A 27,756-nucleotide genomic window follows, 5' to 3' on the forward strand; every position below is an offset into this window, starting at 1 on the left:
TGGGAGACTTTGCTCTTTTCACAGGCCTTTCTTGTTATGCCTGAAAGTCCCACACCCTTATTAGGGATATATTAGCCAAAGCTGGAGCTATTCTCCATATGAATATGGGGAACAAGTTACCCATTTGTTGTCCGCTACTTGAGGAGGGAATCAACCCTGATGTCTAGGCATTGGAAGGACAACTTGGAAGGGAAGAAAATGCCTGCCCAGTCCAAATCAGGCTAAAAGACCCCACCACTTTTTGTTATCAAAGGCAATATCCCTTAAGGCCTGAAGCTCATAAGGGATTATGGGATATTGTTAAACATTTAAAAGCTGAAGGCTTAGTAAGGAAATGCAGCAGTCCCTGCAACACTCCAATTCTAGGAGTACAAAAACAAGTCAGTGGAGACTAGTGCAGGATCTTAAACTCATCAACGAGGCAGTAATTCCTCTATATTCAGTTGTACCCAACCCCTACACCTTGCTCTCTCAAATACCTTAGGAAGCAGAATGGTTCACTGTTCTGGACCTCAAAGATACCATCTTCTGTATTCCCCTGCACTCTGATTCCCAGTTTCTCTTTGCCTTTGAGGATCCCACAGACCACACGTCCTAACTTACATGGACGGTCTTACCCCAAGGGTTTAGGGATAGCCCTCACCTATTTGGTCAGGCACTGGCCCAAGATCTAGGCCACTTCTCAAGTCCAGACTCTCTGATCCTTCAGTATGTGGATGATTTACTTTTGGCTACCAGTTCGGAAGCCTCATACCAACAGGCTACTCTAGGTCTCTTGAACTTTCTAACTAATCAAAGGTACAAGGCATCTAGGTCAAAGGCCCAGCTTTGCCTACAGCAGGTCAAATATCTAGGCCTAATCTTAGCCAGGGGGACCAGGGCCCTCAGCAAGGAATGAATACAGCCTATACTGGCTTATCCTCATCCTAAGACATTAAAACAGTTGTGGGGGTTCCTTGGAATCACTGGCTTTTGCAAACTGTGGATCCCTGGATACAGCAAGATAGCAGGCCCCTCCATACTCAAATCAAGGAGACCCAGAGGGCAAATACTCATCTAGTAGAATGGGAACCAGGGGCAGAAACAGCCTTCAAAACCTTAAAGCAGGCCCTAGTACGAGCACCAGCTTTAAGCCTTCCCACAGGACAAAACTCTTTATACATCACAGAGAGAGCAGGGATAGCTCTTGGAGTCCTTACTCAGACTCGTGGGACAACCCCACAACCAGTGGCATACCTAAGTAAGGAAATCGATGTAGTGGCAAAAGGCTGACCTTGCTGTTTAAGGGTGGTTGTGGTTGTGGCTGTCTTAGTGTCAGAGGCTATCAAAATAATACAAGGAAAGGATCTCACTGTCTGGACTACTCATGATGTAAATGGCATACTAGGTGCCAAAGGAAGTTTATGGTTATCGGACAACCACCTGAAAGGAGCTGGGCACATTCCTCAGCCCCGGGCTCAAAACTCCCTGAGCCTAGCGCAAACACATCCCATCCTCCCATCCCACCACCATATATCTCTCAAACTCCCTGAGCTCAGTACAAACACCACCTGGAAAGTCTCCGATAAGGAGACAGCCGTACAAGGTTACTGAAAGCGCAGGAATTTCTTTGTTCCCCTACAACTTTCGGGCTATAAAAAGCAAACGCTCGCATTGTTCGGGGCCCTCTTGTATACTGTGTAAAGGAGGGACCAAGTTCGAACTTGTAGTAAAGATCCTTGCCGCTTGGCTTTGACTCTGGACTCTGGTGGTCTTCTTTGGGGAACAAACAGTCTGGGCATAACATCTGGGGGCTCGTCCGGGATTCCCCAAGCCCACCAGACCCCTGGTCAACGGATCTGCTAGGATCGATCTACTGATAGGTGAGCTGGCTCGTCTCCGTTTGTCTGTCTGTGTCTGTGTGTCTGTTCTGAATCTGAATCTCTGACTCGCGAGGTCTGAAACTGAGGCTGGCACAGTCCTGGCGGACGCGCTATAGGACAGCCAGTGGAGACCGGTGGGAGACGTCCCCTGGCTCTCTTCTGATTTAAATTGCGATCTGAGTTGCCGGAGCGGGTTCGCGATCCGGGCAACAGTCTGAATTGCCCCGGTCCCCGGGTGCGCGCCTGCCGTCTGAATTGCCCCGGTCCCCGGGTGCGCGCCTGCCGTCTGAATTGCCCCGGTCCCCGGGTGCGCGCCTGCCGTCTGAATTGCCCCGGTCCCCGGGTGCGCGCCTGCCGTCTGAATTGCCCCGGTCCCCGGGTGCGCGCCTGCCGTCTGAATTGCCCCGGTCCCCGGGTGCGCGCCTGCCGTCTGAATTGCCCCGGTCCCCGGGTGCGCGCCTGCCGTCTGAATTGCCCCGGTCCCCGGGTGCGCGCCTGCCGTCTGAATTGCCCCGGTCCCCGGGTGCGCGCCTGCCGTCTGAATTGCCCCGGTCCCCGGGTGCGCGCCTGCCGTCTGAATTGCCCCGGTCCCCGGGTGCGCGCCTGCCGTCTGAATTGCCCCGGTCCCCGGGTGCGCGCCTGCCGTCTGAATTGCCCCGGTCCCCGGGTGCGCGCCTGCCGTCTGAATTGCCCCGGTCCCCGGGTGCGCGCCTGCCGTCTGAATTGCCCCGGTCCCCGGGTGCGCGCCTGCCGTCTGAATTGCCCCGGTCCCCGGGTGCGCGCCTGCTGTCTGAATTGCCCCGGTCCCCGGGCTCCCGGCTTCCGGCGCACGCTCGCGGCCCCGGTCCCCGGGCTCCCGGCTTCCGGCGCGCGCTCGCGGCCCCGGTCCCCGGGCTCCCGGCTTCCGGCGCGCGCTCGCGGCCCCGGTCCCCGGGCTCCCGGCTTCCGGCGCGCGCTCGCGGCCCCGGTCCCCGGGCTCCCGGCTTCCGGCGCGCGCTCCCGGCCCCGGTCCCCGGGTTCCCGGCTTCCGGCGTGCTCGCGGCCCCGGTCCCCCGGCTCCCGGCTTCCGGCGCGCTCCCGGCCCGGTCCCCGGGCTCCCGGCTTCCGGCGCCACACTTCCGGCCCGGTCCCCGGGCTCCCGGCTTCCGGCGCCACACTTCCGGCCCGGTCCCCGGGCTCCCCGGCTTCCGGCGCCACACTTCCGGCCCCGGTCCCCGGGCTCCCCGGCTTCCGGTGCCACACTTCCGGCCCCGGTCCCCGGGCTCCCCGGCTTCCGGTGCCACACTTCCGGCCCCGGTCCCCCGGCTTCCGGCGCCGCACTCCCGGCTAGCTATCAGTAATAAGTCAGATCAGATTTCCTCTATTGGGATTCTAACCCACATTCCTTTACAGGAAAGGACTACAAATCGTTACAGGATGGGCAATACCCAGAGTACTCCTCTATCTCTCCTTACAAATAATTTCAAAGAAGTTAGAGCAAGGGGCCATGATCTTGGTATGGAAATCAGGAAAGGAAAGCTAATTACTCTGTGTCGCTCCGAGTGGCCTGCCTTTGATGTGGGGTGGCCACCCGAAGGGACCTTCCGACTTGCTGTCATCACTAGGGTAAAATCCAAGATTTTCCTACCTGGACATGCGGGCCACTTAGACCAAATCCCATACATCCTCATATGGCAGGACCTTGTTGAAAACCCACCTCCTTGGCTGTCCCCTTTCCAATTAGCCTCTGAACCCTCTAAGGCACTGGTTGCTCGACCACTAAAAACCAAGCAACCAACTGCCCCCTCCCATCCTGTTCTACCTGATAGCGGGGACCCACTGTTCACAGAACCCCCTCCGTACCCCTCCGGGCCCCAGGTTCCGGCCCCTCGGGCTGAGTCGCGGGAGAGAGCAGGTGGAGAGGAGGCGGCCGCCACTCACGGGCCTGCTGAAAGAGAAAGTAACTTTGAGGGGCCGGCGGGGCGGACGCGAGGGCGCACTTTGCGGACTAGCCCCCCCCAGCCGCCTGACTCCACGGTGGCTTTACCCCTCCGGGAAATAGGACCCCCAGATGACCTGCACGAGCCATATTTCTCCCCCTCATTGCAGGAATCTCCCTCACCGCATCCTTCATTGCGGCCGGACTGGCGGGGGGAGCCCTAGGTCACACCCTCATAGAAAGTAACAGGTTATACCAACAATTTGCCGTTGCTATGGAAGAGTCGGCTGAGTCCCTTGCCTCCCTTCAGCGGCAGCTCACGTCCCTAGCTCAGGTAACCTTGCAAAACCGGAGGGCCCTAGACCTACTCACTGCAGAAAAAGGTGGTACATGTATATTTCTAAAAGAAGACTGTTGTTTCTACATAAATGAATCAGGACTTGTAGAGGACCGGGTCCAACAGTTACGCAAGTTAAGCACTGAAGTAAAAACACGGCAGTTTGCTTCAGCTGCAGACCAATGGTGGAATTCCTCTATGTTTTCTCTGTTAGCCCCCTTCCTTAGACCCCTGCTAAGTCTACTATTTCTGCTTACCGTAGGACCTTGTGCTGTTAACAGAATTTTACAATTTATTAGGGAGAGATTTGACACCATACAACTCATGGTCCTCAGAGCCCAATACCAACCTGTAAACGCTGAAACAGAATCAGACTTATAAGACCCAAGATTGGCTCTGAAGATACCTGAAAAGAAGGGGGGAATGAAAGGAGCTGGGCACATTCCTCAGCCCCGGGCTCAAAACTCCCTGAGCCTAGCGCAAACACATCCCATCCTCCCATCCCACCACCATATATCTCTCAAACTCCCTGAGCTCAGTACAAACACCACCTGGAAAGTCTCCGATAAGGAGACAGCCGTACAAGGTTACTGAAAGCGCAGGAATTTCTTTGTTCCCCTACAACTTTCGGGCTATAAAAAGCAAACGCTCGCATTGTTCGGGGCCCTCTTGTATACTGTGTAAAGGAGGGACCAAGTTCGAACTTGTAGTAAAGATCCTTGCCGCTTGGCTTTGACTCTGGACTCTGGTGGTCTTCTTTGGGGAACAAACAGTCTGGGCATAACACACCTACTTAGATACCAGGCACTACACCATGAGGGACCGCTGCTTCAAATATGTATGTGTGTGGGCCCAAACCCTGCCCCTTTTATCCCAGAGGATGGGGAACCAATTGAGCATAAATACCAACAAATTGTAGTCCAGACTTATGCCGCCCGAGATGATCTCTTAGAAGCCCCCTTGTAGCTAATCCTGACCTTACCTATGTACCGATGGAATTTCATTTGTGGAGAATGGGATATGAAGGGCAGGTTATGCCATAGTAACCGTACTTGAAAGTAAGCCTCTTCCCCCAGGGACCAGTGCTCAGTTAGCAGAACTAGTGGCACTTACCCAAGCCTTAGAACTGGGAAAGGGAAAAAGAATAACTGTATACAGATAGCAAGTATGTTTATCTAATCCTACATGCCCATGTTGCAATATGGAAGGGAAGGGAGTTCCTAACCTCTAGGGGAACCCCCACTAAATGTCACAAGAAAATCATGGAGTTATTGCACGCAGTACAAAAACCCAAGGAGGTGGCAGTCTTACACTGCCAAAGCCATCAAACAGGGAAGGAAGAGGGGAGAACAGCAGCATAAGCAGGTGGCAGACACAGGGAAACACCAGCAGAAAGGAGAGAGAGAAGAAGAGACAGACAAATAGGGAGTCAGAAAGAGACAAAGAGAAAGAAAGAGAAATGGAAGTAGTAAAGAAAAAACAGTGTACCCTATTCCTTTAAAAGCCAAAGTAACTTTAAAACCTGTAATTGATAATTGAAGGTCTTTTCTGCGACCCTGTAACACTCCAATACCGCCTTGTCAGTGTAAATAAGGGCATAGTCTGAAAACACTGAGGCCAGTGACAACCCATAGCTTTCCTATCAAAAATCCTTAACCCAACAGGTTTCCAGCAGGGGATCTAAATCTTAACTAATTACCATACAAAAGTCCGACCAGACCTAGGAGGAACTCCCCTCAGGACAGGAGGATAGATGGTTCCTCCTGAGCGATTAAGGGAAAAAAGACACAAGGAGTATTAAAATTGCTTAATAATTGGTCTGCTCAAACATGCCAGCTGTTTGCACTCAGTCAAACTTTAAAGTACTTACAGAATCAGGAAGGAGCCATATACCAATTCTAAGTTAATATGGACTGAATGAGGTCCTATTAATAGCAAAGAATAATAATTGAAATCCCAAACTTACAAGGTTTTCAACAAAAGTAAAGTTTGCTGAAACTTAACAGGTTAACATATATTATCCTAACTTCTAATCTTATGGAAATCAGATCCTATCAGTACCCCTCAAAGCTCAAGTCTGTCAGCACAGGACCATACAACTAATACCCCTACTTATAGTGTTAGGAATGGCTACTGCTACAGAAACAGGAAGAGGAGGTTTATCTACTTCATTATCTACTACCTACCAGACACTCTCAAAGGATTTCTCAGACAGTTTGCAAGAAATAACGAAATCTATTCTTACTCTACAATCCCAAATAGACTCTATGGCAGGAGTGACTCTCCAAAACTGCTGAAGCCTAGACCTCCTCACTGCTGAGAAAGGAGGAATCTGCACCTTCTTAGAGGAAAAGTGTTGTTTTTACACTAACCAGTCAGGGATAGTACAAGATGCCATCTGGCGTTTACAGGAAAAGGCTTCTGAAATCAGACAATGACTTTCAAATTCTTATACCAACCTCTGGAGTTCGGCAACATGGCTCCTCCCCTTTCTAGGTCCCGTGGCAGCCACCTTGCTGTTACTCGCCTTTGGGTCCTGTATTTTTAACCTTCTTGTCAAATTTGTTTCCTCTAGCATCTAGGCCATCAAGCTACAGATGGTCTTACAACTGGAACCCCAAATGAGTTCAATAACAACTTCTAGTGAGGACCCCTGGACCGACCCACTGGCCCTTCCACTGGCCTTAAGAGTTCCCCTCTGGAGGACACTACAACTGCAGGACCACTTCTTTGCCCTTATCCAGCAAGAAGTAGCTAGAGTGGTCATCAGCCAAATTCCCAACAGCAGTTGGGGTGTCCTGTTTAGAGGGGGGATTGAGAGGTGAAGCCGGCTGGGCTTCTGGATTGGGTGGGGACTTGGAGAACTTTTCTGTCTAGCTAAAGGTTTGTAAATGCACCAATCAGCGCTCTGTAAAAATGGACCAATCAGCAGGATTTGGGTGGGGCCAAATAAGGGAAAAAAGCTGGCCACTGAGCCAGCAGCGGCAACCTGCTCGGGTCACCTTCCATGCTGTGGAAGCTTTTTCTTTTGCCCTTTGCAATAAATCTTGCTGCTGCTCACTCTTTGGGTCTGCACTACCTTTATGAGCTGTAATACTCACCGTTAAGGTCTGCAGCTTCACTCCTGAAGCCAGCAAAACCATAAACCCACAGGGAGGGACGAACAACTCTGGATGTGCCACCTTTAAGAGCTGTAACACTCACTGTGAAAGTCTGCAGCTTCACTCCTGAAGCCAGTGAGACCACGAACCTACCAGAAGGAAGAAACTATGGACACATCTGAACATCTGAAGGAACAAACTCTGGACTCACCATCTTTAAGAACTGTAACACTCACCTTGAGGGTCTGCAGCTTCATTCTTGAAGTCAGTGAGACCAAGAACCCACTGGAAGGAATCAATTCCAGACACAATATAACCCCCAAGGACAGGTCATAGTAGAACATGCCCATTCCATCCTTAAAAATATGCTCAGAAAACAAAAAAGGGCGAATATGAGTAAGGACCCTGCAACGCTATTGGCACAAGCCTTATTTACCCTTAATTTCTTAAATTTAGATAAATTTCAATCGGCTATAGAGAAGCACTTTGCAAAAATCACTCAAATACAATTAGTTTTATGGAAAGATGTAAATCGTAATCTATGGTGTGGTCCAAATGATTTGTTAATGTGGGGAAGAAGATATACTTGTGTTCACAACCCCTCAGGTCCTCTTTGGATTCCAGCACAACGCATCAAACCATACTATGGGGTGACTGGGACCAACCTGGTACCAAAAATAAAGGAAATGACCCTGTAGAACCTGCAGCCCTGGATGATGCAGCTTCCTTGGACAACACAGGCCCCGGACATTATGCTCAAGAAGAAAACTCAGTAGGGTGAGCGAATCCTGCTCTGGATGCAAACACTGTTCACTCCAGATAATCTGTTCCTTGCTATGCTCTCTGTTGTACATTGCAACTCTTGTAGAGTATTGATTTTCCTTATTTTCTCACGCTATTGGCAACCTGTACCTGCTATACTCTATTAGGCCCATCTTCTAGATCCGCCTTTCTTCTGCCCTGTTACTTGGGTAGATATCCTCTTCCCTGCTTCTAACAATGTGACTGCTTGGCTATGAGGGATTAACATACCCCTTGCGGGGTTCCTCAGTAACAGCCCTATAGAACAATGTGCAAAAACACCTCTCCTGGAAAGACCCCCACTCCTGGGGGTCACTCTTTGTTTGGAAAAGAATATTATTTATTCTACTCATGTGTGTCTTACTAAGTCTAGGATGCAACGGTGGAACACAAGCTGTAACTGCTGCACCTGTCAAGTCTGTTGCTGCACATAGCTGTACTCTTCAATCAAGAAAACCTGATGCAAAAAACAGAAAAGGGGGAGGAGGAGGATATCGGTCAGAGTGGTGGGAGAAACTATAGGGAAAGCAGCACGCCTTCTGAAAGGTCCAAAGGCTCTGCCTAGATTCGGGGGAGAATAGCCAAAGGCAGCTGTTCTCTGACCCTGAGGCAGATGCAAGGAGTAGGTACAAGGGAATGTAGGGGAATTTATCTTGAACAGGCTTGTTTACTTGTGTTGACCAGGAACTGATCTTTGATCATCCACACACGTGATGTTCCTTGAAAGGGGAACAATAAAGGTTAATTACCCATAGATTGTGTTTACTCCAGGCTTTTGGCATCAAGCTTACACTGAATAAAAGCATGCAGCTCCAGCTTCTCGGGGTACACTTTGACCACTAGAGCCAGGCAGACCCCTAGCTGCCCTTGCACTGCATACCTGTGTCTGAGTACTCCTGAGTACTCATTTCATTCATCGGTTGGCCAGGGTCTGTGGGATAGACCCAGCACAAACACATACCAAATTGTAAAGACAATCGACTCTATGAAGAAACTGCATCAACTAATGGAGAAACTAACCAGGTAGGATCATAATGACAGGATCAAATTCACACATAACAATATTAACTTTAAATGGAAATGAGCTAAATGCCCCAATTAAAAGACAGACTGGCAAATTGGATAGTCAAGACCCATTGACTGTATTCAGGTGACCCATCTCATGTGCAAAGACACAGATAGGCTTAAAATAAAGGAATAGAGGAATATTTACCAAGCAAATGGAAAGAAAGAAAAAAACAAAACAAAACAAAACAAAAAACAGGGGTTAGAATCCTATTCTCTGATAAAACAGACTTTAAACCAACAAAGATCAAAAGAGACAATGAAGGGCATTACATAATGGTAAAGGGATCAATGTAACAAGAAGAGCTAACTATCCTAAATATAGATGCTCCCAATACAGAAGCACCCAGATTCATAAAGTAAGTTCTTAGAGACCTACAAAGAGAGTTAGACTCCCACACGATAACAGTGGGAGACTTTAACACCCCATTGCCAATATTAGACAAATAAATGATACAGAAAATTAATAAAGATATTCAGGACTTGAACTAAGCTGTGGACCAAGGAGACCTAATAGACTTCTACAAAACTCTTCACCCCAAATCAACAGAATATGCATTTTTTTATTTTTATTTTTTTGAGATGGAGTCTTGCTCTGTCACCCAGGCTGGACTGCAGTGGCACTATCTCAGCACACTGCAACCTGCACCTCCCGGGTTCAAGTGATTATCCTGCCTCAGCCTCCTGAGTAGCTGGGACTACAGGTATCCGGACTACAGGTATCCGGCACCACGCCCAGCTATTATTGTATTTTTGGTAGAGATGGGGTTTCACTATTTTGGCCAGGCTGTTCTTGAACTACTGACCTTGTAATCCGCCCGCCTAGGCCTCCCAAAGTGCTGGGATTACAGGCATGAGCCACCATGCCCAGCCCAGAATATACATTCTTCTCAGCATCACATTGCATTTTTTCTAAAATTGACCACACAGTTGGAAGTAAAACACTTCTTAGCAAATGCAAAAGAATGGAAATCATAACAGCCTCTCAGACACAGTGCAATCAAAGTAGCACTCAGGATTAAGAAAGTCACTCAAAACTGCTCAACTACATGGAAACTGACAACATGCTCCTGAATGACTACTGGGCAAATAACAAAATTAAGGTAGAAATAAGTAAGTTATTTGAAACCAATGAGTTCAAAGACACAATGTACCAGAATCTCTGGCACACAGCTAAAGCTGTGTTTAGAAGGAAATTTATAGCAGTAAATGCTCACAGGAGAAAGCAGGAAAGATTTAAAACTGACATCTTAACATCATAATTAAAGGAACTAGAGAAGCAAGAGTAAACAAATTCAAAAGCTAGCAGAAGTCGAGAAATAACTAAGAGCAGAGCTGAAGGAGATAGAGACACAAAAAACTCTTTCAATCCAGGAGCTGGTTTTTTTAAAAGATCAACAAAATAGATAGATGGCTAGCCAGACTAAGAAAGAAGAAAAGAGAGAAGAATCAAATAGGTGCGATAAAAAATGAGAAAGGATATCACCACGGATCCTACAGAAATACAAACCACCATCAGAGAACACTATAAACACCTCTACACAAATAAGCTAGAAAATTTAGAAGAAACAGAGAAATTCCTGGAAACGTACCCCCTCCCAAGACTTAACCAGGAAGAAGTCAAATCCCTGAATAGACCAATAACAAGTTCTGAAATTGAGACAGTAATTAATAGCTAACAACTAAAAAAAGCCCAGGACCTGACAGATCCACAGTCAAATTCTACCAGAGGTACAAAGAGGAGCTGGTACCATTCCTTCTGAAACTATTCCAAACAATATAAAAAGAGGGACTCCTCCCTAACTCATTTTATGAGGCCACCATCATCCTGATACCAAAACCTGGCAGAGACACAACAAAGAAAAACAAATGTCAGGCCCATATCCCTGATGAACATTGATGCGAAAATCCTCAATAACATACTGGCACACCAAATCCAGCAGCACATCAAAAAGCTAATCCACCATGATCAAGTTGGCTTCATTCCTGGGATACAAGGTGGGTTCAACATATGCAAATCAATAAACATAATCCATTACGTAAATAGAACTAATGACAAAAACCACATGATAATCTCAATAGATGCAGAAAAGGCCTTCAACAAAATTCAACACCCCTTCATGCTAAAAACTCTCAATAAACTAGGTATTGATGGAATGTATCTCAAAATAATAAGAGCTCTTTATGTCAAATCCACAGCCACAGGGCTACAGTAACCAAAACAGCATGGTACTGGTACCAAAACAGATATATAGACCAATGGAACACAACTGAGGCCTCAAAAATAACACCACGCATCTACAACCATCTTATCTTTGATAAGCCTGATAAAAACAATGGGGAAAGGATTCCCTATTTAATAAATGGTGATGGGAAAACTGGCTAGCCATATGCAGAAAACTGAAACTGGACCCCTTCCTTACACCTTATACAAAAATTAACTCAAGATGGATTAAAGACTTAAACCTCAGACCTAAAACCACAAAAACCCTAGAAGAAAACCTAGGCAATACCATTCAGGACACAGGCATGGGCAAAGACTTCATGACTAAAACACCGAAAGCAATGGCAACAAAAGCCAAAATTGACAAATGGGATCTAATTAAAGAGCTTCTGCACAACAAAAGAAACTATCATCAGAGTGAGCAGGCAACCTACAGAATGAGAGAGAAATTTCAAAATCTATCCATCTGACAAAGGGCTAATATCCAGAATCTACAGAAAACTTAAATTTACAAGAAAACAACCCCATGAAAAAGTGGGTGAAGGATATGAACAGACACTTCTCAAAAGAAGACATTATGCGGCCAACAAACATATGAAAAAAAGCTCATCATCACTGGTCATTAGAGAAGTGCAAATCAAAACCACAATGAGATACCATCTCACACCAGTTAGAATGGCAATCATTAAAAAGTCAGGAAACAACAGATGCTGGAGAGGATGTGGAGAAATAGGAATGCTTTTACGCTGTTGGTGGGACTGTAAATTAGTTCAACCATTGTGGAAGACAGTGTGGTGATTCCTCAAGGATCTAGAACCAGAAATACCAATGGACCCAGCAATCCCATTACTGGGTATATACCCAAAGGATTATAAATCATTCTATTATAAAGACACATGCACACTCATATTTATTGCAGCACTGTTCATAATAGCAAAGACTTGGAACCAACCCAAATGCTCATCAATGATAGACCGGATGAAGAAAATGTGGCACATATACACCATGGAGTACTATGCAGCCATAAAGAAGGATGAGTTTATGTCCTTTGCAGGGACATGGATGAACCCAGAAACTATCATTCTCAGCAAACTAACACAGCAACAGAGAACTAAACACTGAATGTTCTCATTCATAATTGGGAGTCAAACAATGAGAACACATGGACACAGAGAGGGGAACATCACACACTGGGGCGTGTTGAGGGGTTGGGGTTAGGGGAGCGATAGCATTAGGAGAAATACCTAAAGTAGATGATGGATTGATGGGTGCAGCAAATCACCATGGCATGTGTATACCTATGTAACAAACCTGCACGGTCTGCACATGTACCCCAGAACAAAGTATAATTAAAAAAATAAAATTCAAATAAAAAAAAGAATATGTTCTTACAACAAAAAAGATTTCACATAAATAGGAGTTGAGGTATTGCTCCTCACAAGAGGGCATTAGCTGTGGGGGTCTGCCTGCAGACCCTGACCCCAACGATGGATGAATAAAATGTACACTGACAGATATTATCTTTTGCCACTCCTGCTGAGTGTCTGACCATCTACACACCAAGAGAGGTTTGTCACTGTGGCCAGCCCTGATCAGGAGGGAGACTCACATTTATTAGTTAACAAAAGCTTGAGTCAATGCCATTAGAGGGTAATTGTCATTGTGGACATCTGGAGTAAAAAGCACACATCAAAGGTTGAGACCACATGGGTAAACAAGCTAACTACATAACTTCCTCACATCCCGTTGTTTACTACTCTACTCTATTTAACTAAAGGTAATGGGACCAGACCGCCTTCCGCCAGGTCTATTACCCAAGTCATGTGAAAACCCTCAGGCCTTCCAAAAGGGTTTTGTGGCTATCATAACTAATATTTTTCCCACCAGACTGATCAAATCTCAACAAGGAGTTGTCTGTTTCTTTAAATTTTGAGAAAACTCATAATTAAAGCCATTTAAGTTTTAGTTTGTGTGCATGTGTGAGTATGTATTTTACAGGTTTGAAAATAGTTACATAATCTATGGTGTAGGTTTTTCGTTACTCTTGATAAAATAAAATAACCTTGTAAATTCATTAACATTTTTACTTTTGTTAGAAAAAACTATTCACAGAATTATATTCTATTTTCCAAACTTTATTCTATTAATAGTAATGATGACTTTGCTTTTTATTCTTCTTCACTGATTTTACCATGAGCTGCTCTATTTTGTCAGTTTGCTCTAAAAACAATCTATTGGTTTTGTTGATTATTTATTTTCAATCTCATTGAATTTATACTCATCCATGTTGCTTGCATTCCGTTTCCTTTTTACTTTTCTTAAAAATTTACTCAGTTGAACGCTTAGTTCATTTTTAACTTTTCTCCCTTCTATAGAAGCGTTCAAAGCTTCAAGGTCTCTTCTAGGTACTACTTTGCTGCATCCCATATAACATTTGCTATATGATGCTTTAGAAGTATGGTTTTTACACTTCTAAAGTGTGCGTGTGGAGATCTGTCATTGTTTTATTGATTCCTAATTTTATTTCCTTGTCATTTTGGAGTGAATACTTTTCTTTCTTGCCTTGGGAATTATTTTATTCATTGTAACTTTTGACCCTTCTTTATTCTTTACTTATCCTGTCCTAGCATATGGAATGTTTTACCTAGTTGATAAATTTAGGAAGATTAAATTGACAGAGCAGGTAATTCTGTCTAATTCTTGGGCTAAGTCATCTAGCCCATTTGGTTTTTACTGCAAGTATTCTTTTCCAACACTTTAAGCTTTTGTCTCCAACTTTTCGGTAAGAAAGGTGATATTTTGTCTCCTGCTTGCTGCTATGTCATATTACTTATTTCAGAACATAAGCGGAATTCAGAGTTGTTTGTTGAACCCCACACCCTCTACCAGATAGCATTTCTTTTGTTTTCCTTGAGTCTTCGCATGTTGTTTCCCAAACTATGACACTTAATGCTGTGATTCTTGAAGATGTCATATATTGCTTACACTGAGTGAATGATTCTATGTGTGCATACATTCACACAGACATATAAACATAGATGTTTATATATGTTCTAAGTAATATTTAGATTAAACTCAATTTTTACCAATAATTTGATTTATCCATTTGAAAAAACATAGTAAAATCTCTCACCTTGCTGTGAACTTGTCATTTTAATTTAATTCTGTCATTTGATTTAAATAAATTGAAGATATTGTTAGACTCCTACCTGACCATAATTGTTATAAGTGTAAAAATAATGTGCTTCTAATTATCTCAGCCTTCTTGAGCTCATAAAACTGGGAAACGTTTTTGCAAAACTCACATCTTATTTATGAAGGGTGGCAGGATTTTCCATCTTCCCAATCTTTAGAATTCAGAATCTTCCCCTTACTTTAGTCCTCAGCCTCAAGTGACATCTTAGTAAATTTTTAAATTATTTATTTATTTATTTTTGAGATGGAATTTCACTCTTGTTGCCCAGGCTGGAGGGCAATGGCACAATCTCGGCTCACTGCAGCCTCTGCCTCCTGGGATCAAGTGATTCTCCTGCCTCAGCCTCCTGAGTAGCTGGGATTACAGGAGCCTGACACCATGCCTGGCTAATTATTATTATTATTTTTGGTAGAGTTGGGGTTTGGCCACGTTGGCCAGGCTGGTCTCACAATCCCTGGCCTCAGGTGATCCGCCTGCCTTGGCCTCCCAAAGTGTTGGGATTATAGGCATGAGCCACTGCACCTGGTCAAATTTATTTTAACAGACTATTTTTTAAAATCTTATGTTGCGCTTAAGATAGAGTATACGAATGGTAGCACTCACCATCACATGATTTTGTTTCTAACATCTGCTCTGGGCACAGATGCTGATTCTCTAGTTCTTGTATAATCACTGCTCTGGATCGGACCTGTATTCCACCAAAGCCTAGATCCTCACCATTCACACAGGTCAGCTGACACAGGCTCCAGGAAGACCAGTCCTTCAAATAACAGTCACCTGTAAAACACAGGTTTGTAATTTACACCCATATCCACAGAGAAAAGCCAGCCCGATAATCATTTTAATTCCAACCCCAGTGGGCAATGTTTTTAGGTATCCCAGCCATACGTAATATTTATAAGATTTAAATAGGCATTTAATATTTATAAATTTGTAATTGTATAACTTTGTATATATATTGTTATTTTCTGTATGGCTATTACTGGTCTATGTGTTGCTTAATGATATCAAAGGTAAACTGTGGCTGACAGGAGCTCATCCACTGTAATTAATCTCTTCTTAGGATACAAAAAACATTTGACCAAAACCTACTACCACTCTTGTCATTATCATAGTAAAGCGGTTTATTACACAGGAGGTACACTCAAAGAGAGCCTAAATATAAACAGACTTTGTCTTCTAGGTATTCACAATTTTCAAAAAGTTTGAAGTCCAAGGCTCACAAAGCTGGTTTTATGTTTCATTCCTATTTCTTCCCAGAAGAGTGGAGGTGAGAGAGGCAATCGAGCAGTCGCAGTACTGGAAATAATGCCCACTATTTCCTCTGATCTACATCTTCAATCAACTTCTCTTTAAAATATTTTACTGAAGGACAACAAATATGTAAAATGATCACATATCATAGATGCACAGATAGCTGAATTTTGACAATCTGATTATCTAACCATGTGATCAACACCCAAATCAAAGAACAAAACATTCCCAGGATCTCAAAACCCTCCCTTGTGTAATATATAAAATCATACCATATGTACTTCTTTGTGTCTGGCTTCTTTCTCTCATTTATGTTTGTGAGATCCATCATACATTTATGAAGTTCTAATTTCTTCATTCTTACTACTTTCCATCACGTGAATATATCACAATTTAGATATCCATTCTACTATTGGTGGACATGTGGGGAGTTGTAAATTTTTCCTATCATGTTATTGCAAACATTTCAGTACAAGTCCTTTGATGAACTTATATATGCATTTCTGTTGGGTATGTACCTCGGAGTGCAATTGCTGGGTCATAGTGCATCCATGCTTCCAAAAAATCTTTAGCCATTTTAAGAACAGAAAAGATTTATGAAATACACCCTTTCCATTAACCCATCCATTCTTCAGAGTGACTGCTTAGTGATACTCTTCAGAGGACACAGTCAATTATGATAGACACAAATTCACAAAGGTTTCTTATCACTTATTTATTCTAGCCAGGTCATATGAATAATTCATATTGCCTTATATTATGCTGAAGGTGACTGGTATTAGCATAAAGTTGCCTGGAGATCTGATTAATGGAAAAACTTCTTGTGTCATGCCTAAGAAGTCCTGGTAAGACATGAATTATTGACTAACATATATACACATAATAGTAAAATGGAGTGATTTTTGTAGGCCTTTATTAAAGAATGTAATTGGTACTCCTGAAGTACAGAAAGTTCTAGTAAATTTTGGAAATGCAAAGGAAAAAGAAACTAGAAAGAATTTCTAAGTAGTCTGAAAAAGTTTTAGAAACACTTTTATTTCCTAGGAAATGTCACTTTGTGATTACTCAGTTTTTAATTATGTAGGAAAACTGCTAAAGTTCAAAAAATTCCTGTCAACATGAATGTAATAAAATTTCACCTCAGTGATTGAAAATTACATGGAAAAGAAACATACCTTTTACCAATAGGCTTTATCTTTGTGGCAATCCACATTTAGCATCATTTATTTTGCAACAAAACGTAATAAATCTTTTAATGATAGTTTGTAAGTTATGTAATTATCACCCCTAAGTAATACATGTCAGGCTTTAAAGATGTAATAACAGCAAATGAGAGTGAGATACTCCCTTGTTCTAAACATACTTTTCTATTTTGACCATGTAAACCATTGTAATAACAATAAAATTACCCTATGCCTGCCAAAGATATGACAATTAAACACATGAAATGTATTTCCTAATTCAGTGTTCTACTCTTTAAAGCTTATTAGTTCACATATTGCTAGTTTTCAAAACCCATCATTAGAGAAAACTAGCAAGAGAGGAACTGAAATGAATAGATTGTAATTTAGAAGAGCAGCCTCTTAGATTTGCAATTACTTTAATTAAAACAATGTGTTTGCTCTGTTCTATGTTATCATGGGATCCTGTAATTTTCCTTCACATCATTTACCACAGATTATAATCTTATGTTTATTTACGTCACTATTAGATTAGCAATTGTTCCCTTCCATTAGAAAGTAAGCTGTACAAGGACAGGGTCTGTTGGTCTTCACTGTATCTCCCGCCTCAAGTCCAGGGCCTGACCTGTAATTAACAGTCAAATGAGTGAGTGATTGTGCTGCAGGAAGTATATAATGAAATCACGTGGGGAGTATCCATAGTAAGGCATGCACCACTGTCTGACAAGGAAGCCTGTTCTGCTCAATGGTGTGGATGTCCTTGACCCTGCCTGGAGCTGTCACCTGCTGCCACAGCCTCAGGCTGGGTCTACAGTGAAGTGAAATGATTTTATTAAATTGAATTGTGTGTGAGATCTTAAATGGTATCAGACTAGTTTCAGCAGCAGGAAATGAAAGAGGGGAATTGCTGGATCAGCAAAAGGTTGTTGGCAGGTTTAGGAATGTCTGAACAGCAACACTTTGCCCGGCTTTAGAAAGTCAGATTTTCTGTTAAGTTTTATTTTATTCCTTTTTTTTATTGTGATAAGACCATGTAACATGAGATCTACCCACTTAACACATTTTTAGGTATACAATACAGTATTGTTAACTACAGGCACTATGTCTTACAACGGATCTCTAGAACTTACTCACCTTGCATAGCTGAACCTTTACACTTATTGAGAAACAGCTGCTACTCAGATTTTTGGTTTTTAAAAATAGTTCAGTTCTTGACCTGAAGTAGATGAAAATATCCATGTGTGCAAAGATCAATACAATAGTTGGATATTCTCAGAGTCTAGGGGGTTTGTCCTCAAAATAATGCCTATCAGGGTTATTTTATTTACTGTTTAATTTCATTCAGTTCATCTTAAACTATACCCTACCATTTTTATCATCTCAAATGATTTTTTTGTTTTACAAAGGAATAAGTAACTCGATGAGTGAATAAATAGCTAAAACATGTCAGTTTTTCCAGGTTTTAGGGACTCCATCCCATTTACAAATTTTTGTTAATACATGTTATCCACTTTTAAAATTTTCTTAAATCACATCATTTTATATAGAAAATGTGTTGTATGCCCCATTATTTTTGCCAAATCCTTAATTTTTAACATTTTGAGGTCAGATTCAAAACAAAATATTGTAAAAGAGATACAATTTTTAAATCATAATTATAAGCAAATTGGGAGAACACAAATTTTCCACCTGGGGATAAAATATAGGTAATTCATTTTCTATCTGTTCATTTCCAGTCCACTAATAAATTGTTGCCCCTATCTATATCTTTTTTAAGGATGGGTTTTCTGGCATATTTTGACATTAAATTTCCTCTACAATTCTCTGCATCAAGCCCAAATTCATAAATATTAGCTTATCACTGTCTGCCATTTTTTCCATACTATTTGATATACAAAATTTTCTTTCTACATTTACTGCATGCACCCATTGTGTCTAACATTGAATCTGAAGAATATCTTTCAACAGTTTCCTCCATACTGCTATTTTGTCTTCCAGTTGTAGATAATCTGTTTTTTTCTTACTGAAGACTTTACTACTTATTTTTCTATATTTTATGTTTTAACTACATTTATCTAGGTATGAGTTTGTTGTTCATTCTACCCTGGACCCAGGGTAAGAGGACTTAATCTGTTTTTAGCTATTATGTGTTTAAACATTGGCCTCTCTTTCCCCATTCTCTTCTGGAAATCCCTAATAGGTTATGTTTTGTCCTTATTTTCTCAACGTTTATTTCATACCTTTTCTGTGGAGCATGGGCTTAAGGCCTTAATTACCATCTCCTGCAGATGTTAAAACTCCAGAGGGTGTTAAGAGAGGCCACATGGGAGACCTGGACTTCACCCCTACCTGGCAGTAATGAGACAGTGCCCTGTTCCCCACAGGCATAGTGTTGAGCTGTTGGCATAGATATTACTGAATAAGAAGACTATTGACATCCTGTAACTTATACTTTATATGCAACCCCTTCATGGCCCTTGTCCTAGGAAAAAATAATCAGAATATGCATTCTCTTTTGCCATGGTTACCTGGGCAAGGCTCGGTGCAGGTTTCCTCCAGAACCATGTTTTTATTACCATCTATAATGAGTTCAATGTCAGCACAGAATTCCTCATCCACCACTTTGCTGAAATCATCTGCTGACCCATCACTTACTATACAAGAAACGTTCCTTGTTCTGGTCCCTTCTCCACACTGGGCCTCCTGGAATGGAGGAAGAAATAACTCATTAGAAAAAGAGAAATACTTCATTAGAGAGCTCATCACTTAGTTATCTCTGCACCATTGACTTTGATTTATGAACATTTAGAGAAGCATTTGAAACCCTAGGTAAGAAGCCCTATAGGGCACTAGCAATAAAGCATACATTGAACAATTTATTTGTTTTCTAGCTAAAAACAGGAAAATAAATTTTAATTAAAATAAATCCATCTTCAAATGATTAAAAAAATACAGGGCAGGGAGTTATCAAAACTAATTAAATGGTTATAAAATGGCAAGGCACATAAAAATTTTAAGAAGCTTGTCATCTGTGAGCTCTGAAAAATATTTCTAACACATTATTTTTGTCTGTTTTTCTGCAGATAAAGTCTCTGCTGATAAAGAATACACAATTCCTTACAACTTCTTGAGATTTGATACCTGCACTTGGCATGGAGACCACTGGCCATATTGCCACTGATAACAAGGCTTCACTGGGCAGGGTTTGGACTGGTCCATCAGGGAAGGGCATGGTCTTCCATCACCTTGAAAGGGCTGTGTCACTGTTCGTCTTCGGATCATTTTTCCTTTAAGAGATACAAAGTGATGCAACTTTAATATATGTTATGGTTTTGCAAGCATATATGTCATTGGGAGAAGGCATCACAGTGGTATCTCCTGAGGCGATCCAGGAACAAGTAAGGCTTAGATGTTTTTGAAAGAAAGACAACCAATCCAACCTTTCTGAAGATTATCTGATATGGGTTAAAGCAAGAGGGATTTTTTATTTCATATTCCTTGACCGTTAGCCTAATATGAGTTATAGTACAAACCAACCTGTGAGGCCACATGTTTGAGAGCATTCTGACCAAGGAGACCAATCAGAAAGCTGACAGTTCACAGGGCATTCCACCATGCAGGACGTGTTCATCTGCCAGTTCTTCTCCAGGCCAAGCTGGAAGAACAGAGGTAGATCAGGATGTTATATTGTCAACTGGGGGAGGGAGCCAGAGAATGAGGTGACAAGAGAGAAGAGAGGGAGGGAGAAAAAGCAAGCCACATAACAGAATAACATAGTACCTGGAGGACAAACATCCAAACTATTAAAAGTATAAAGTGGTTTGACCTAGGTGAGTGGAAGTTAGGGGTACAGGATGAAAGAAGGGGCCCATGTAATCTATACTTACATATTGTTTGAGTGTTTTCAATAGGCGATGAAAAAAAGTAGATTTAACCTCCAAATTGATTGAATTTCCCAAAATGGGGAACAAATAAATATAAGCAAAAATACTTTTCATTAGGTAAAAACTAATAATATCATCAATATTTTGATCTACAACTGTATCTTAGGGATATTATTTATTTTTACATATCTTAAACTAAAAAGCAAAAGGAAAAGTTTCTAAACATAAATTGATAGTCAAAACTAATGATATCATGTATTGAAATAATATATTAGCTATCTTTAAAAAAAGAAATATGGGTCGCCAAAGTTTTTTGTGATTATGAATATTTTATGTGCATTTTTTAAAACAAAGATTTTTCACTTCTAAAACTCAACTGTGGTATAATTCAGTTACTTTGGTGTCAAACCTTCTCATCAGATAATAATGTGCCATTTTATTGGCATTTGGGTTCCATTACTTATTTAAATATTCTGCCTTAAAAATATAAGATGATGTTTCAAATTCTTCTACTGTATATTCCAACATTTAAAATGTCTATGGTACAAAGTAGCATTGAAATAGGAAAATGTCAGCTGGATGCGGTGGCTCACACCTGTCATCCCAGCACTTTGGGAGACTGAGGTGGGTGGATCACCTCAGAGCATGCTGGCCAACATGGTGAAACTTCACCTCTACCAAAAAAAAAAAAAATATAAAAATTTGCTGGGATTGGTGGTGCATGAATGTAGTCCCAGCTACTTGGGAGGCTGAGGCAGGAGACTTGCTTAAACCTAGGATGTGGAGGCTACAGTGAGCTGAGATAGTGCCACTGCACGCCAGGCTGGGCAACAGAGCAAGACTCTCTCCAAAAAAAAAAAAAAAAAAAAAAAGACAAAGACATAGGAAAATGTAAGAGCTTGTTAGGAGAATATAAATTTTTAAGACTAGTAATTCTTAGAATTTCCAAGATCTTTTTTATTTCTGCATGAAAGAGAAGTTAATGTTTTCTAATTTATACAGCAAATAATGGCAAAATTTGTTTTGAAACATTATGTTGTGTTTCAAGTATAGCTCTTAGCTCTAAGTTATCCACTGAGAGAGGATCAGATCATAGCTTTGTGTAATACATCTCTCTGCAGGCGCTCCCATTATATTCTACACCAGTAATACCTGACAGAGCTGAGTGGTATGAAAACTTTTACCACATCACTCAACTGAAGCCTCATAAAGCCTCTTAAAAGTCATGGGAAGTTGAAGATAGGAATCTTGAGGTGATATGATAAAAATAATGTGTTACATTTAAGGTAAATAATAGTTTCATGGGGAAAGTTTGAATCACAGGATTCAATTATTATTGACTTACATATCCACCACTTACACATTTTAGTCCTGTACTAATTTTTTCCTTACATTGATCATATCTCTTTTTTAATTCTCTCTCTCATTTACCTAAACATCTGTCTAAATAAATTAAAAAGAAACCTATTCAAAAATCTAATAGGAAAGAAGAAACTGATTACTAGGTATCCAATGAGAAAATGTCTGAAAAACACTAAAGATAAAAATACTACATAAGTGCTCGTTAGGTTTAACTCTAATCTTCGTCTTTGTTGGATAATAATGCCATCTTTCTTTGTGGCTGTTAGGGAAGCAGCAAGTGTTACCTACTGCTGTGGCACTGAATGCAGGGTTGCACAGTCAAATTGTAAGTCCTTGAAGACAGTGTTTGCTAGAATGTTAAAACTAGGAGTCCCTAATTGCCATGCAACATTCAAATATTATAATATTTGCATGTAAGCTTAAACTTATCTAGACTCCCAAATAATTAAAATTAGTTATTTCTCAGGTTTTTACTCATATTTGATGTAAGAAATCAAGAATCCAGTTTACAGCTTTGTCCTTTAATCATATGAAATAGTTTAAAATTGGTCATGTATGCTTAGGTTTCAGCTTTTGCAAAGCTCTCATTTATTTTTTATTTCATTCTGACCAAGGAGTGCATTTATGTTTGCAAACAAAAAGACGTATTAATCAACTAGAAGTAGATCACAGAAAGCTCTCCCGTCAGTATATGACTATTATCTTCATTAATACTGACGCTCTTTTTTTTTTTTTTTTTTTTTTGGAGATGGAGTTTTGCTCTTGTTGCCCAGGCTGGTGTGCAATGATGCGATCTTGGCTCACGGCACCCTCTCCCTTCTGGGTTCAAGCGATTCTCCTGCCTTAGCCTACCGAGTAGCTGAGATTACAGGCATGTGCCACCACGCCCAGCTAATTTTGTATTTTCAGTAGAGACGGGGTTTCTCCATGTTGGTCAGGCTGGTCTTGAACTCCTGACCTCAGGTGATCCGCCTGACTCAGCCTCCCAAAGTGCTGGGATTAGAGGCGTGAGCCACCCCACCCAGCTCGATACTGACATTATTCTTATAATGGTTATATTGCTTCAATGTTATTGGTTACAAAACTAAAATGATTCAAGTGTGAAATTTCCAATTATTCAAATTTAAATAATGAATACAGTAAGTTATGTTAGAAGGTTATAGCAGGAGGCATTTATTAACAAAACAAATTTGTGTTTTCACCACATGTGGGTGCTCTGCTTTCATGAACAGAGACATAAGAAGGTTAAATCAGGTCTGTATGATAAATATATCAAATGAATTAAAGTATTTCTGTTTAGAGTTCTCCCCTAGGTATTGGAACAATTTACTGTGGGCTATAATAACCGCAGGATGTGTAGACAGAAGACATAGTGACTGTGTATGTTAAACTCTAATGAGGTTATGACCCCCTTCTAGTCTATTCCAGATCTATTGAGGCTCCTGCTTATCTTGGTTAGTATTTGACCCAGTGGACCTCAGATGAATGGAGAGTCAACATTTGTCATGTTTTGGGTGTGGAAATTAGATAAAATTATTACAACATAAAGTGTAGCTTCATAAAAATGAAGAAAGGCCAATGACTATGTTTTCTCACATTTCAGAAGCTCACATCTAGATATGATGACATTACTTTCATCAATTAGATGATTATCAGTTACAATTCTCTGTGCCTAGAAGATAGTAATGGCTGGCTTCATTCCTTTGTTTGAATTTGAGGTTGTCTCTTAATCAGACCTGAGTACTTAGATGGTCACAGCTGGGTATTAGATCCTAATATCAAAATCTGCTATGAAACCACATGTGATCAGTGTTTAGCAACAAAGAGAATAAATGATGGACCTTGGCAGGTGTCCCAGGCACTACACAAAATTCACATCAAATTACAAAAGATAAGTAGTCTGATTAAAATTTACTGCTTTTATTCACCTTACTTATTGTTCCCCAAGCATTTCTTTCAGAATAGGCTAATTAGCATACCTTTGGGCTCCAAGGAGAAGAAAATACAGGAAATTATATGTAGGAATCAGTAGTATTGGACATTGTATCTTTTCAAGAACATACTTAGCCTGTGAATAGTGCAGAAAAACATCTGCTGGCAATGAGCTGCATGGAGCACGGGTCACTTGGCTCAGCATGAACTGAAATTATTAGGGAAGAATTTACTCGCGAAGATATAACACAGCATCCATCTACCTCTTCACAATATTTCAGGTCAACTGACTTGCCATCACTTCGAACACAATCCAACATCCTTGTTTTTATTCCATTTCCACAAACTGCCTTCTCACTCAGCTGACATGTACTCCAGTCTGAAAAAAAGGGAAGCCTATCAGAACAGAAGGCTAAGTATGAAACAGATTTCAAATGAAACTCTGATGACCTGAATCCCATATTTAATTCACAACTGCTTCCTAAGCCCCATAATCAATCATCCCCCATGCAGAGCATATGGGTCCCAGCTTTGAACATATCAGGAGTCAAATGGAATTGCTGGGGTTGCACATAGCTACAGGGATTATTCTTAAAGGCAGATGTCTACTTGAAAATCTTGATAGCTAGCCGTTTGGTGACACTGTAAAAATGGCTTTGGCCTACAGATCAATGTCACTTAAAAACTTTTTTTCCCAATAAAAATATAATTTAAAATCTTAGCATTACTTTTAGCAAAATAATCATAATTGTGACAGATGGTACTTTAACTGTGTAGTTATGTTCAAATAAAACGTATTTTACTTCTTATCCATATTTAGAATGCATGAAAATGCATACATTTATTAAAGTGATAAAATCACTTCGGCCATATTTATTTAATTCTCTTATTTTATGTCTTTTGCAAAATAGCTCTTTCATCTCTTTTCCCTGGGTAACATAGCATGTCCCAGATAACTTTGATTTTTTTTGTATCATCAAAGGAAACTAAAGAGAAAAACCATAAGAAACAGAAAGCCAATCTGACCTGTTATGTGTCACTGTACAGTTTCTTGAGTTTGTTTCAGAGTGAAAATTACTTGGAAAAAATTCCAAAGTAAGCTTTGGTGTTGTCCCAATTCATATAAACAAATAAAAGATTTTCTTTCCTAGCATATGCACCTTGATGGTATTAAATGAGTTTTAGGGGAAAATGCAATTTATAATAAATCTGTTTTTCTGAAAATACTCATCTATTTTTACCTGCACCTTTTATAGCATTGATTTATAATCTTTGGCAAGTTTGAGACTGCTGACTAATCATGTTTATAAACTGCCCACACCTCACGAATTGTTGCTCCAGTATGCTTTAGCAATTAAGCATCTTCTAAAAAAGAAAGACATTTTTGAATAAATATGACACTTGTGCCAAAAATATTTTAGATTCACCTTCCCAAAGTGAGAGGTTGTCTTATGTAGGAACACTTAGCATATTCACAACCTACTTTAAGGGCTAATGTCTGTGTGACATTATCTTGTCACACAGATCTTGTCACACAGTCTTGATTTGACTATACAAATCAAGATAGATTTCCTCTATCTTGGTGTTTACTAAAAAAAACCCAGATAAGTATTTCTGTCATTTAATATGTAATTATTTCTGGGAAAGTAAGCAGCTTGTCCAAAAGGCACACAGATAGAGATGAACTATACTGACAGGAACACTTCAGAGCTGACAGACACAAGATTTGGACTTAACTCTGTGATCAGATGACGATCCATGTACCTGTTACATTATAATCATAGTGGTAGCAGTTTTTGTTCAGGTTGCAGGGTTCTTTCTCAACAGCATTAGGGCAAGATCTTCCTTCATCAGCTGGTTGTCTGATGGGATCAGCTGACCTTTGCCGGAAACTGCTTTGATTGCAAGGCTTAAAAAGAACAGTACAAATTCTCAGAAAAGTGAATACTCAGCTACACAACTGGTATATTAGAGACAGCACTGGAGCAGGAGTTAGAACATTTGGACCACTGGCTAACTCAGAAAAGTCAGTCAACCTCATTATGCCTCAGTTGTTCAATGTATAAAATGAAGCTGTTGAATGAGATTTTGATGTACCATCTAGCTGTAAGATGCCATGTGTCCAATGCTAATACATCACCTCACACCTATACACACACACACATATGGTGGTCATGTTAATTATTATAGAAAGCTATTACATATATATACATATAAAGTTATATGTGTATTATTATATATATATAATTATATGTTTGTGGATTATGTATAGTCTTTTGGGCCTTAAAAGACATTTTAAGAATAACTTTAAATGACTTGGTGTTAGTGACTTTCCTTTTCCTGATGTACATGTATATATGCATATAAACAATTCTAATTCTGAATTCTAATTTTAATCCTTAATTTAGAATTGAGAAAAAAAAATAAAGTTCTAAGACCCGCAACTGACCAAATGGACCCCCTCTTGGCCATAGGGACCACAGAGAAACCTTGAAAACTGAGTTCTCGGCCTTTAGGCTTTCTTCCCTAAGGGTTATACAGAAACAAGCCCTTTGGAAACACTCACTCTATACCTGATCAACCAATTGTCTTGAAACTGCCTTTGCAAAAATTATAACAGTAAGAAAATTATGGCAGTAAAAGAGATCTGATCTAACCCAACCTCATCTCGCTTTTCTCTTAGTTATTCCTGGGTTTTTGGGCTGAGCTAATTTCAAGAAACATTTAGTTTATAGTTTAATTAACAGGCTTTTCCCCAAACTCAAGTGACTTTGTAAAGCTAATGAAAGGCCATCAGGCTGGGAGAGGAGAGGAACCTGAATTCTGCTAAGGTGTAGACATAAATGATTGCTAGCTACTCCTGCAGATGTTACCACTACAGTAGATTGGCTTTTTGAGATATCTTTTCTGTTTTTTTTTGCATGTCTAACACCCAGGGCTCTACCTGAATCGCCAACCTAGTTCCTGTGGCCCCACCCAGAAGAATTCAGCCCGCAGGAGGACAGTTTGACTCCCTGTGATTTCATCTCTGCCCCAACCAATCAGCAGCAAGCACCCATTACCTGGCAGCCCCACCCCTTTCCCCCAAACTGCCTTTGAAAAACCCCTACTTAGGAGCCTTAGATGAGATTGATTTGAGTACTAACTCCATCTTCCATGTGGCATGGCTGGCCTTATGTCTATTAAACTCTTTCTTTACTGCAGTACCCTGGTCTTTATTCATGCAGCAGGCAGGAAGAACCCCTTGGGTGGTTAGAGCCTGACACTGCCTCTTCCTTTTATGGTTGCAACAAAACAGCCAACCAGCATTTCTTCCTAAAAAGAAACCACTGATCAAGGAGTGGTTCTGGGCAGTCCATGGAGGATGTACAGCAAGGGTTTCTGTGACCTCTGTTTCACCTTTTGACGTTAGAGCACTGAAAACCCCACCCTTGGATCATGCTAATGCCACCATTTTTGGTACATGGGACACATGAGGGGGCATAAAGCTCAACTGCACATGCGTACTTTTCTCTTTTTATAAATATTCATGACTCCTCATATAGATTAAATATGTATATTTGGCCACCCTGCTCAACACAAATCACTGTTCCCTTTGCCATTCCCTAGAAGTGTCTATTTCTGGATTCTGGCTGGCAG

The 27,756-nt window shown here is 41.2% G+C and overlaps 1 protein-coding gene and 2 long non-coding RNA genes across 3 annotated transcripts in view; 2 read left to right on the forward strand and 1 right to left on the reverse strand.

The window, feature by feature from the left end:
• LOC105475598 (uncharacterized) overlaps positions 1–20,160 on the forward strand; it is a 142,376-nt gene extending 122,216 nt beyond the window's left edge. Inside the window, exon 5 of the long non-coding RNA XR_983491.3 lies at positions 20,023–20,160. This is a non-coding gene — a long non-coding RNA (uncharacterized lncRNA). The remainder of the gene's footprint in view (positions 1–20,022) is intronic.
• LOC105475597 (thrombospondin type 1 domain containing 7A) overlaps positions 1–27,756 on the reverse strand; it is a 501,118-nt gene that overhangs the window by 22,259 nt on the left and 451,103 nt on the right. The window contains exons 18-23 of the mRNA XM_011730984.2: positions 25,882–26,026; positions 24,381–24,496; positions 20,477–20,594; positions 20,081–20,226; positions 19,468–19,642; positions 15,108–15,281 (exon numbers count right to left, since the gene is read on the reverse strand). Of these exons, the coding sequence (XP_011729286.2) occupies positions 15,108–15,281; positions 19,468–19,642; positions 20,081–20,226; positions 20,477–20,594; positions 24,381–24,496; positions 25,882–26,026 (874 nt within the window). The remainder of the gene's footprint in view (positions 1–15,107; positions 15,282–19,467; positions 19,643–20,080; positions 20,227–20,476; positions 20,595–24,380; positions 24,497–25,881; positions 26,027–27,756) is intronic.
• LOC112425500 (uncharacterized) lies at positions 20,201–27,191 on the forward strand. The gene is made up of 5 exons (XR_003016575.2): positions 20,201–20,337; positions 21,945–22,076; positions 22,452–22,510; positions 23,604–23,699; positions 27,054–27,191. It is a non-coding gene; the product is annotated as an uncharacterized lncRNA (long non-coding RNA).

This window comes from Macaca nemestrina, chromosome 4, assembly GCF_043159975.1.
Source record: "Macaca nemestrina isolate mMacNem1 chromosome 4, mMacNem.hap1, whole genome shotgun sequence".
NCBI classification, from domain to species: Eukaryota; Metazoa; Chordata; class Mammalia; order Primates; family Cercopithecidae; genus Macaca; species Macaca nemestrina.